Genomic DNA, 12,334 nt, shown 5'->3' on the forward strand with positions numbered 1-12,334 from the left:
CCCGTCGCTCACCCCGTGGTCACGTGGATTTATCTCCGGGTCCTCTGGCTTTTCCCACCACATTAGAAACATGCGTTTGGAGTATTTGGCTGCTATACATTTGCACATGATAAGCCACTTGGCTGCGCTTTCGTGGTCAGGTCGCTTCTGAGAAAATAGCTACATATCGCAGTGGACCTTACCTGGTAAAATACAAATCTTGAATAAGAGTACCTGTGTGCATTGCCTTTTTAATTGTTTGTTCTGCAAATTGAGGGCGATCAGAACCAGGGTAAGCAGATTGGATGCTGTGAATGGCTTTAGACCACCCTGGGCATGACACGTGGAGGCAGATGAAGGCTTCATCCTGACCGAGCACTCGGGAAGGACCTCATGATGAAAGGGCGAGCCGCTCCCCAATTGCCATCGCAGACATTACGGCAATGAGGAATGCTGCCTTCCAGGTCAGGAATTTCAATTTCAAAGCAGCACAAAGGCTCGATAGTCTGTTTGGGGCTAGGCGCTCAAGCACTTAATTGTAGGTTCTGTGGCGGTCACCTCAATCGCACGTGTGGCCAGAGGGTTAAAAGCTGCGATGGCCCAGCGATGGGCCGTTTACATGAGCCAGGCAGGCCAAACGGCGCCACGGTGGCTAGGAGATGTTCACTACCTCGCCTGGTATACAGGAGGTCGTGGGTGCGATCCACGACCCTGACGCCTGTTGTATATTTGGGGTATGCGTGTTCTCCCCGTCGTCGTGGAGATTTCGCCGCTTTTTTCCCTCCTCATTTTTTTTGAAATGTGCGTTTAGAGCGTTTGGCTGCTATAAATGTCCACATTGATAAGCCACTTCGTCGAGCTATCATTTGTGAGAGCCAGGTCGCTTATGAAAAATAGCAACGATAGACTCAGTGGGCCTTACCTGGTAAAATAAAAAAAAGTTGAGTTTTTAGTGGAGATTCTCACATTCATCGCCGACGGGAACAATGCCGCGAAAAAAATCTCCTCCATCGGGAACATCGAGGGCATCAAATCGCCGGAATCGAGTCCGACTTTTAAGCTGCGGCAGTCACGTGCCCCCCCCCCCCCCCCCCGTAAGCCCACTTCCATCTCCAAGCTCGCCTGATCCCGCGGTGGCAGGAGGTGAATGCGTGCGCGTGGATGCGGCCAGGATTAACCTGGCTCATGTGTTGGGCTGCGTGTGATGCAATCAACGCAAGTCACCATTGTAGGAGCCCACAGAGTTAACGGTTCTAGAGCTCCTTATCGGTTGCCATGTCCACAGGTTCACCAGAGCCGGGTGTTGCGGACAGACCATTCCCACCACGACTTTTGTCGCGACCTCAGGGATGGAGGCGAAACCTTTCCCCATAGTCCTCTGACAGTGGGGCAGGTGGGGGAATCAATTTGAGAACTTCCCTCACGAGATGGGTCTTTGCACCATTTCACAGGCATCCACATTCCCACCAATTGTTTTTCTTGTTCTTCTACTCATTTGTCATCTGCCCATGGCAGCCTCAGGCAAGGCATCGCAGTTGTCGAGGATGTGGCAGAGGCACGGGGCAGATAAAACGCTCGCGCGTGCGTTTGTCCAATTTGTGAGGGCAGGAACGGCCCCTCAACTGTTCTCTGCAAAGAACCACAGGCACCGATGTGTTGTCTTGAATTTCTTTCGCACCGCACGTAGCCAACCCTGCTAATCGGAGGTGCGGGGAAAAAGGCAATGAATTAAACACGCAAAAATCTGTTCTAAAGAAGGGAGTTTTTCAACGTATATTTTAAAGTGCATAGCTTCCCAGTGGCTTCCTAATATCGGGAGCAAGAACGTTCCAGACGGCCGCAGCCCGTTGTATTTTTACGTAGCTCTCAATAACGTATCACCTTAAACCCAAGCGCCAATGGATGAGTTGTACAACTTAGACCAGCACGTGTACAGCAACCCATATTGAGCGAAGTATAATGCTGTTCACCGTGAGTTATATTTACTATAAAGATCTATTAAGTTGATCATTGTTTTTTTACCCTTTTATCTGGCAACAAAACTGACACCTTTTTTTTACAAGGAGTCATGTTTGCATTGACCACAATACCTGCAGTCGGAATGCAAACAAAAAACACAACTCTGATAATGTATGCACTGTCCTTGAAGTTGATTGGTCCACACCCGAGACAGATTTCTTTAGAGCCGAGTCTCACATGGTGTTGGACCAGATGACGCCAAAAGGCACCTTTTGGCGTCATCTGGTCAATGCAAACATGACTTCTTGTAAAAAAAATGTGTCAGTTTTGTTGCCAGATAAAAGGGTAAAAAAACAATTATCATATTTTGCTACTGGCAAATGAGGTTCCAATGGTGATGTATTAAGTTGTTTAACATTATTCTAAAAGAACAGCTTCCTGCATTCATCAAAATGACGTTCACCATTGGTGAATGCACCAGCATTGCTTACATTAAGTGCAAAGATACAAGTTTGTTTGCATACACTCAGTTGTGCAAATTTGCTTTTACTCAGCGTTTATAGGTGAATACAATGTCCAGTCTCTTATTTAGCTGCTACGTGATATTACCCGTAATTATTACGCCAAACGTAAGGAAAGGGGATTGATTGCTCTATATTAAAAAAAAACCCATCATATTATATTCCCTGTATCCAAAGAAACCAAAATATTCAGACAATGCCAGAGCTGGTCTCAACCCCGGACACTTGTTTTTTTCTAAAGCAAGTGGACTATCAATCGCATACACAAATGCAGTCCACGTGTCACTCTCCACCACACGTGTTATCTTTCCCCTGCACACGTTCGGTTTGTTCAATGTGCAAACCAGACTGAAGAAACAAGTTGCAATACATTACAAGCACATTGTACGCATATTGAACTTATTTCGCACCAAACGTAGCCAACAGTGATATTGATAAAATCCCAAAATGTGCGTTAAAGAAGATATTATCTGTTGCATTAGCACAGGATTCTCCATCCTATGTTCTCCTATCATTGGTTAGAACCATGACGTTTCAATCTTTAATGTTTGATAGTCAAGATTACAGCACTGCCTTTATTAATAAAATGGAAAAACAGATACATCTGTTAAAATACATACGATTTCTGAATGTTTTAGACATTCAATTTGTGGAAAAGTAACAAGCAAACAAACTCACATTTGGCATGGTTGTGTTTATTTTAACCAATTACTTTATATATGGAGTTTTTGTATTCATCACAAATGCTTCAAATTATATTAGACTAGAAAACTCTGAAGCTCCGTATCAATATAATTCAGATATCAATTTACTCCTAAAAAACAGATCATTATATTAAACAAAACAGAAAAGAACTGCACTTACATACAAACTTTATTGGCTCCAACAACTATAGATCACATTCCAACGGCCTCCTTTCATAAGCTGCTGCGTTTGACGCAAATATCAAAGGTCAATCGCCTTGTTATTTACACAGTGGCAGACCAAAACGTTACACAACCCACAAGGGGGTCAACACAAGGTCAAACCTTGCCGTATTAACATTTGGCATCGTACTAAACCTATATTGGCACCATCGCCAAATGGGATTAGCACTGTGCCGCCCCCCACACTCCATGAAAATGCCACTGTACTATATCATCATTTACACCGTCATTATGCAAAGGCCAAGTATTGCCTTGAGCCGTTTAGCCCCAGGGAATATTTCCCAGCTCGCGCATTGGGGGAGTCTCGCCACAGAGAAGCGTAAATTTACGAAGTTCAATGATCCTTCCGATCCAGAATGTTACACAAATTAATTAGAGTTGGTTTTAAACAGTGCCACTAACCAACCAAGGCAAGAACAGAAGTCAACAACGTTCAATCAACATGGTTTACGGGCGTAAAAGCACGCATTTACACACATGTTAGCACGGTACTGTAGATAATAATACTATATATTTTGTGGGTGTGTTTATAGGGAAAAGGACTGCTGCAAAGAAAACGTTTACCTTTAGTTATAATCATATTTCTTTCCAACCCATTTTATATGTCCTGCTACATGTATACTTGTTATGTATACACACACACACATTGTATACACTTCAACATACAGTATGACCTTATTGGCAATATACACAAAGCAGTGATCCTACAAAAATACAAAGTAGTCTATTAAAAATTTATACTAAAATCTGTGAAGCTTGAGGCACATCGAGTACAACATCATTTATGGCAGGAAAAAGATACACACTAAGCTGATTATTTTTTTTAATTATTATAACCTTGTTTGTATATTAGCCAAGTGCTGGTAAGTTAATTACAATATAAATACCATCGACACACCCACTTCGCCGCTACATATTATGCCACAAAGTTTACAGGGCTGGCTAACATTATGGCTGCCAATATGACACACACTTTTAGCGATGATAGGCCTTTAGCAAGTCTCTAAAAACCACGACAATTAAGATGAGCCAAGATAATGCAGATTTCTTTCTTTTTGTTACCAAAAAATACATGGTCCACCAAACCTCGCAGTGTAAATATCATGAGAAATATACGACAAAGCTTTGAAATACATTTACAAAGACGCTGTAATTGCCGGACGAAAACAACCGACAGACACGCTTAAACTCCTTCAGCTTAACAATTTTGATTGAACATACACGAACAATACGATTTTGCGATCGCAAAGCATGACATTCAGCACAGCCCACGCTATATGTTACGTTAAAGTGCTAACTTTAATGTGTTCTGGAACAGTCTTTATTGTGCTGAAAGGCAGTAATTTTTGTGTGCTATTCACAATTGCTAATCATTTCAAAAGCTAAGCTACAAACTTCGCCGTATCAACGAGCAGTCAACTACTCTGTTCGGGGCTGTTCAATGAATCTCGCACGGCGGGGAAGGAGGGGCCTCCACTGCATATTTTAGATTGCACCTGCAACTTTACAACAGATTCATTCAAGGAATCACAGCAGTACACTTCGCTACTCAGGACGCAATCAACCTGGCATGACCGCCAACCAAATGTGTTGCTCTGCATCAACATCAGCCATACGAAGAACAAGCTCAAAATAATTATGCATTCTCTGATGAACTTGACATGTCGTAGAAGTCACAATTCATGATGTAACACTGGGCAAAATAACAGAGTTGCCCGGCTTATGAGTACAACTTAAAAACAAATCTAATATAGCTTAAAATAAGTGTATTCGCAAGGGGATCTAAGTCATTAAAACCACAAACGCACAACTCGCAGCTTGTTGGGAAATCAGGAATCTAAAAAATTAAGATATGGAAATGGCTGTGTAGTCCCCCCGAGTGTGAAATTAGAATGTACAGCAGTACTGTAATGTATTTAATGGGCATCTGGTGAAAGCAATTAAGAGCTTATATAATCTTAACCACGTGACTATTTGATTAACATAGGTACTGTCTACGATAGTGCGCAGATGCTGCTTCAGTACTTTTCTCGGCAAAACATTAATCCTGAAGAAAAAATATGATTTGGGTCAATGCCGAGAGATTCCGATACCCAGAGAATGAGGTCAACGTGATTTTTACTTGTGCGTCGCTTCAAAAGTGGCATTTGACACTAACTAAACGTACGGAATGTGGTTTGGTAAACGTGAAAACACTAAATGGTAAAATTTTATTATCAATATGAATTGTTCCCTGCACCCAGTCAAATTGGAACAAGCAGCAATTTAATTCCTTAAAAATTATATTTCCTGAAATGGTAGGAATTTGACACGAATATTAAAAGAGAACATACCGAAATCAGGTGTGCCGAAGGGAAAAAAAAACAGAGTTAAAGCGTACCCCAAAGGACATGTGCTACGCTTGGGAAAACATTCATTAGGAGAGTCAATTGATGGCATGTGAAACAATGAGCCTAAAACCACACTGAGACTCCATTGGAACCTCATTTGCCCGTAAAAAATATGATAATTGTTTTTTTACCCTTTTATCTGGCAACAAAACTGACACCTTTTTTACGAGGAGTCATCTTTGCATAGACCACAATACCTGCAGTCATAATGCAAACAAAAAACACAACTCTGATAATGTGTGTAGGTATTGTGGTCTATGCAAACATGACTCCTCATAAAAAAGGTGTCAGTTTTGTTGCCAGATAAAAGGGTAAAAAAACAATCATCACACTGAGACTATTAAACATAGCCACGAAACCTGTGAGATGTGGACAGGAACGAATTTTGCCAGAATGCAGCAACAATAAATTGTGAAAGCCTGAAGCCTTACAGAAGTCAGAACAAGCAGAAAACAGCAAATCAGGATACTCAAATGTGATGCTGTGTTACGAATATGCTCTCCATGTGTGAGCTCATTCGGCATGGGCATGGGACACAGACTGTAAGAGAGCAATTCTAAAAAGGCAGTGGTAGAGGCAGCCATACATTGACCTAAATCTGTCAGTGTGGGAATGAGAAACCCAGCTTTGTAACATTTTAAGATGAGGAACGCACCGCAAGTTAACAGGAGTAACAATCTCGTGGCCATTAAGGGGTGGTTTAATACCCCATCGGTTGCTAGGAAGAAAAAAAAACCTTTCCATGGTGTTTTTGTAGATGCAGTTGCCCCAGGGGGAATTTTTCTCATGTGCCCATGGAATCATGAGGGAATGAAGGTCAATGAGTTAAGCCCTTTTGTTTATTGGACCCCACAGAAAAACCACCAAGATTAACTCCCAGCTATATTTTTACGGTCTCTTACCATATACTTTATTATCATTAATCACATGTCAAATCTTGTTATCCGTTGCTGGTTGAAGACTTATCTTTAAAGAAACACAAGCAGAATTTGGTCTCATCATGGAGTTCAGTTTAAAAACCAAAAAATTCCATTGGTCATTTTCAAACATTATACTTTTTCTTATTTGGTGACAAAACCACATCATGGGCAAATGTGAAACTGAAAAGAGCTGCTCTAGAGAAATGAATTACGTAACTTTCAACCTTGCTGCAAATGATGTTTGCTTGCTTGCTTAATACCTTTCCTAGATCACATAACCACAGTGTAGATCTCAGTTATCGCATGTTTTTGGTTTTGGCTGGTAATCTTGGTTGGCTACTGCACTGGACATGTTAACTAAACAAATGTCTCCCCTCTTAAGTTTAGATTGCAATTGCAACTGGATGTTCAACTACATATGCATTTACACACAAAATAAATTGCGCTAAGAACGCTGATAAATGCTTTTTTGAGAATTGCATTTGATATTTTATTCATGATTTAACCGGATACTGCACAAATGAAATGCTCCTTAGCCACCGTGGCTTCCGAAAAGCCATTTCATATTTTTGCTTTCAACGTGACGGCAAAAACATGAAACACTCTGCCCTACTTAAACATAAATCAGTAACTTTTAAATGTTATTGTTCCTTCCCATCCACCTACTTAAGGGGCCCACAAGCACACTAAGAGGGGCAGGGGTTTGTGTGGACAAGACAGTTTTACACCTCTGGGATCATAAACGGTGAAGGTTTCTAATGCACACAGGTCCATGTGGGATCATATGCGTGATCATGACAAAACACAAACATATCTTCTTAGTATGAACTGCAAACAAACAGCGATAAAAGTTTCACAAATGCGACGCAAGCCATTCGTCTGCAATCAACATGACAGTCGAGTTGATAATCAGTGTGTATATAGATTTTTTAAAATAGATCAACGTGAAATAAGCAAGCTGCACTTTGCAGTTCTTCCGTACCATTGCCCATTCTATAAGCTACGTGGGAAAACAATAAAAAAAAATACTTTACAAGTGTTTCTTTAAATGACTCATCTCGGAAGGTTTCCATTTGAAATTCACTTCGTGTAACCATTTCCGCACTGCACAAATTGCCAAGCATCAAGTTTACTCTTGTTATATTACGGCAATTAAACCGTCGTACTTAATTTTCCATGGGTCGACCGCACACTATTATAATTTAAGTGAGGCATGTAATATTATGTTCGTGACGTACGCTCATCGTCTCCTTAGGCTGATGCATCTCCTGAGAAATGTCTGTAATCACCGCTCTTTGGGGCATTTTCCTACCGTTTGACACCTTGGCTTTCCCGCTATTCAAATCAAATTGCATGATGAACTCAGCCTCAGTTATGTATGGACATAAACTTTGACAGCGGCTTGAGGTAGGGACTGGGTTTGGATCCATCACCTTTGCATGACATTATTCACAACCAATCAAACGCGCATACTGAAAACCCAAGGACACTACAAAGTAATTTGCAATAATCCACCCATTGCTTTAACATTCTGCTTTGATGTTAAGTGTTGATAATTGTGCAAGCAAAAGCCTACACTTTCAGCTCAACACACCTACATCAACATCCCCAATGAAGCTTTGGCCACTGTGCTAATGCTCCTCTACACTTTGTACAATTCATGTACGTATTACAGTTAAAAGAGATCAAGGAAGTAAATAAAGTAATTCTGTTACCATCTAAAAGATATGGCCCGCAATGTACGTCTTGAAGGGATTGGAGCTGTGAGTTGGTATTCTGTGATATTTGTTCAATGGCCCAGCTCAGGAGGAGGGGGGGGGGCACGTTGGGAGTCGACGGTGTGCAATGTGGGTGAATGCACAGGGAAGTTGAGTCCCCCTGGCTTGATTCAGTCCCAGGCCCAGGATAGGCCCTTTGGCGTGTCTGCAGAGTCCACACTGATGAAATGTCCAAAGTTGAGTGGTTTGCGAAGTGATGGGAAGTTAACAAAACAAAAAACAGGCCTTTCTATGCTTTCTGTTAGAAGCTGCAAGGCAGGAGGAAACGTTTCAAATAAAAGGAAAGAATAGATTTCCATTTTAATCAAGTATATTAAAATAAAATCGCAATAAAAAAGTCTGACAATATTTGGGCCCGCTAAAAAACCCCCACTTAAGTTACCCGCTGACGCGAAATTCATTGACTGCTTAAGCTTAGCTGCTTTTTGCAAAAAGAGGTTAAAGCACAAAGCACAGGTTTGGATCGTATTGCAATGTTCACAGCTAAACTCTGCTGGTTCCACCCACTGACCTAATCCACTCAGTGGTTACAAAACATAGCACGGACGTGGGAACGCTGCTGAATGGGGGGGGGGTGGGTGGGGGTGGGGCAAGCGTTCACTGCTTGCTCGGCATTCTGCCCTCGCGGTCTTGGAGAGAGCCGCCGGTGCCCTGACGGGACAGGGCCGCCTCCGAGCACGATCCCGAACCCGAGCCCGAGCCGGAGCCCGAGCCGTGCCGGGAGCGTCGGGAGCCGGTTCCCATGCTCACGCCTGTGCCAGCCGGCTGGTCGAGGCCGAACGACAGCGCCCCGAGGTGGATCTGCCGCAGGTTCTCCAGCGCCTCCGCCTTGGCCTTGCGCAGGAGGTCAGCCTGGCCCTGGGTTTTCCCGCGAAACAGGATGAGTTAAGGTGTGCGACGTCTTTTACACAAATACACGCACGCCGAGTCGAAGAGCAATTATGCGGCAATCGTGGGCTTCGACGGAGTAATGAAATATCGTGGTCGCGAATTGGTATCGGAACACGTAACGTGCAAATGCATCTGGGCGAGTTAAATACTTGTGCACTGTATAAACTTTTAGTATTTTTTATGCGAGTTTTATTCCATGACCTACATACGTGGCATAAACATGTCAGTAAAATGATATGACCAAGGTCTGTGGGGTGCCCTTTGTGATGGCTGTCTTGTAATACTGGTCTAACCTTGTACAATTTTCCTCTCAGACATCCCAATAAATGATGGAAAATTCTAAAGTTTCTTCATAAATTAAGTAGAAATATGACGTTAAAAGGAATTACAAATGAAACTGATCATTGATGCGGTATCAATAGTGCCTCCGATTGTTGTACAGTTGGCCATGTAGGGTGCGAAAGAAGTTCAACGTACATAGATACATACTTGCCACACAACCCTATGCGCATGTATGTATGTAGTTGGCAACAGCTTGAGGATGCCTTCATCCAGCAGTAGATCATCATGGCTGACAATGATGATGATGTCTATGATAATGGAATCTGCATTAATCAATAAATGGTTAGGCGAAATGTATGCATGCAAAACTTCTTTAATAAGCATTTGGAAGAACGTCACTGGACACGACCACGGATATCTTCACAGCACGCACGCTAAGCTGTAAAGGTTACGATTCAAGCTTACACCCCCCCCCCCCTCCAGTTTGAAACAATAATGGCTTTAGCAGCACACCGAGCGGGCATGACAACCCACTCGGTCAGTTTCTTTCACGTCATACGAGCGTCAGCGATTTCCACGAATCGGCCATCGGTAATGGGCCTCCACATGCCGGTGGCTCGGCAAACTCCCGAGGGATTTGGATGACCTTCCTCCACGAGTCTGCCGATTGTTCAGTTCAGTTAATTTACTAGGTATCGCCCTGTGAGCCATTCGGCTCTTGAATCGGGTGCAACCACAACAAGCAAAAACATGAGCAAGAAACATCTTAAAGTGACTACGTGCAACAGAGAAATCAAGGAAAAAACAGCAAAGTCTTTCAGAAAAAGCACCGAATATTAATGATGTGTGCAAACATCCCAGTGGGATGCAAGTCAAACAACAACAACCATAAGACAATTTAGATTAAAGTTATCAGTCTAACTCTGTACTACAACAAACAAATATGGCTAAACCAAAACTTTTCGAAATCACCAAAATAAAGCTATAAAAATAATATAACAGTGATCATAGGAACTGTGATTCAAATTTAACAATAAAAGATATACATAACATGTACGACCAAACTTTGCAGCCATAGAGCTAGCAGCATGAGTCACTCCATAACAGCAGGAGTATCAGTAGGAGTATCAAAAATGTTCAATGCACCTTTAAAGATTAGCACACTATAATCAAAACTCAAGGTCATACTTTGCTTGCGGTCATCCGGAGCGATACATTTGATTTCAGGCCACTGAATAGCAGTGACAGCGAGGGGTGTACAACTCCTCTAGAGCAGTTTTGAGTGAAGATCTCACAGGTAGTGATCCAAATTGCAGTTTATTGGCGATAGCATTCCAGACCCTGGGGGCATCAATAGCAAGGGCCCTCCCTCCAGTATTTGTACGGCAATAAGGAATGTGAAGCTGATAAATGAGCGAAGACCTTAGGTAACACTTGTTCTTCGAAACAGTGAGGAGATCCAGCAGGTAGTCTGCGGATTTTTTTGTAAGTACATCATGAATAAATAAGATCTGATGCACAAGCCGTCGATCATTAAGAGATCTTAAGTTTGACCCAATGTAGAGATCGCAGTGGTGAGTCCTATATGGGCAGTTCAATGTAAATCTTAAAGCCGAGTGATAAATTGAGTCAAGCTTCTTCAGTACAGTACAGGGGGCTAATTTATATACGATGTTACAGTAATCAAGTAGAGGCAGTATGGTTGCTTTTATCAATTCCAAATAGAACATAGGGGGGAAGCAGTGCTTGTGTCGATACAGAAAACCAATTTTTATTTTGTCTTTTACCAATATAATCAACGTGATCTTGAAAATTCAGTTTTGAATCAAGGATGACCCCAAGATTGGCAGAAACCTCAAGGAGTTATGCTCAACATGTTCCATCGACAGGATCCGTGCTGCCTGTGAGATTTACCCATCGGCTCCTGAGAGAACTGAACTATAAACATTTTTTTATTTTACCAGGTAAGGCACACTGAACTATACGACTCTTTTTAAATCCTTTATATTAAGTTATTTTGCTTGCTTACGACCGTGCAAATCTTTCGGTCGTTTTTTTACCCACTTCCCGTGATACAATCGAGCTGACATTTTGCACACAGACTCGTTGTGCGTGACAATTAATGTTCGTGAAAATTTTTTTCCAAAATTTTACACTTTTTAGGACAAAAAAATTATATTTAATTACCAATTGCTTAATGGTGCAATGCAATCATCTGACCCATAGGTGGCAGCCATCTCAAGCCAGAGGACGAGAGGACTCTAGCCGCCACGCATATAAAGGATTTATAGTGAAAAACTTAGTTTTTACGGGTTATACTTGTTCAGAAGCGAACTAGCCACGAATGATAGCTCAACGAAGTGGCTCATGTGAAATTCATAGCAACCTAATCATATTCTAAATGCATTTTTTTCTAAAGGTGGAGGGAAAAACTGGAGGACCCGGAGAAAAATCCCTTCAACCACAGAGATAGCCACGTAAACTCCAAATATACAGGCGTCAGGGTCGGGATCGAACCCACGAACTCCTGTACACCAGGCGAGATAGTTAACATCTCGCAACCATGGCGCACCTTTGGCCACTCTTCGTTTCAGATGTATCACCTGGCAACTCGCCCTGCTGCTAGCTCTCACGTCTTGCAAGGAGGACGGGGGGGGGGGATTCAAGCGCAACTCCAATGTATACTTT

The 12,334-nt window shown here is 42.3% G+C and overlaps 1 protein-coding gene across 1 annotated transcript in view; it reads right to left on the minus strand.

The window, feature by feature from the left end:
* Positions 1–3,014: 3,014 nt before the first annotated feature.
* Positions 3,015–12,334, minus strand: part of LOC144725144 (inactive phospholipase C-like protein 2) — an 80,175-nt gene continuing 70,855 nt past the window's right edge. The window contains exon 6 of the mRNA XM_078604609.1: positions 3,015–9,331. Within this exon, the coding sequence (XP_078460735.1) occupies positions 9,071–9,331 (261 nt within the window). The 3' untranslated portion in view covers positions 3,015–9,070. The remainder of the gene's footprint in view (positions 9,332–12,334) is intronic.

The sequence above is a fragment of the Lampetra planeri genome, chromosome 2 (genome assembly GCF_965212315.1).
Source record: "Lampetra planeri chromosome 2, kcLamPlan1.2.h2, whole genome shotgun sequence".
Classification (NCBI taxonomy): domain Eukaryota; kingdom Metazoa; phylum Chordata; class Hyperoartia; order Petromyzontiformes; family Petromyzontidae; genus Lampetra; species Lampetra planeri.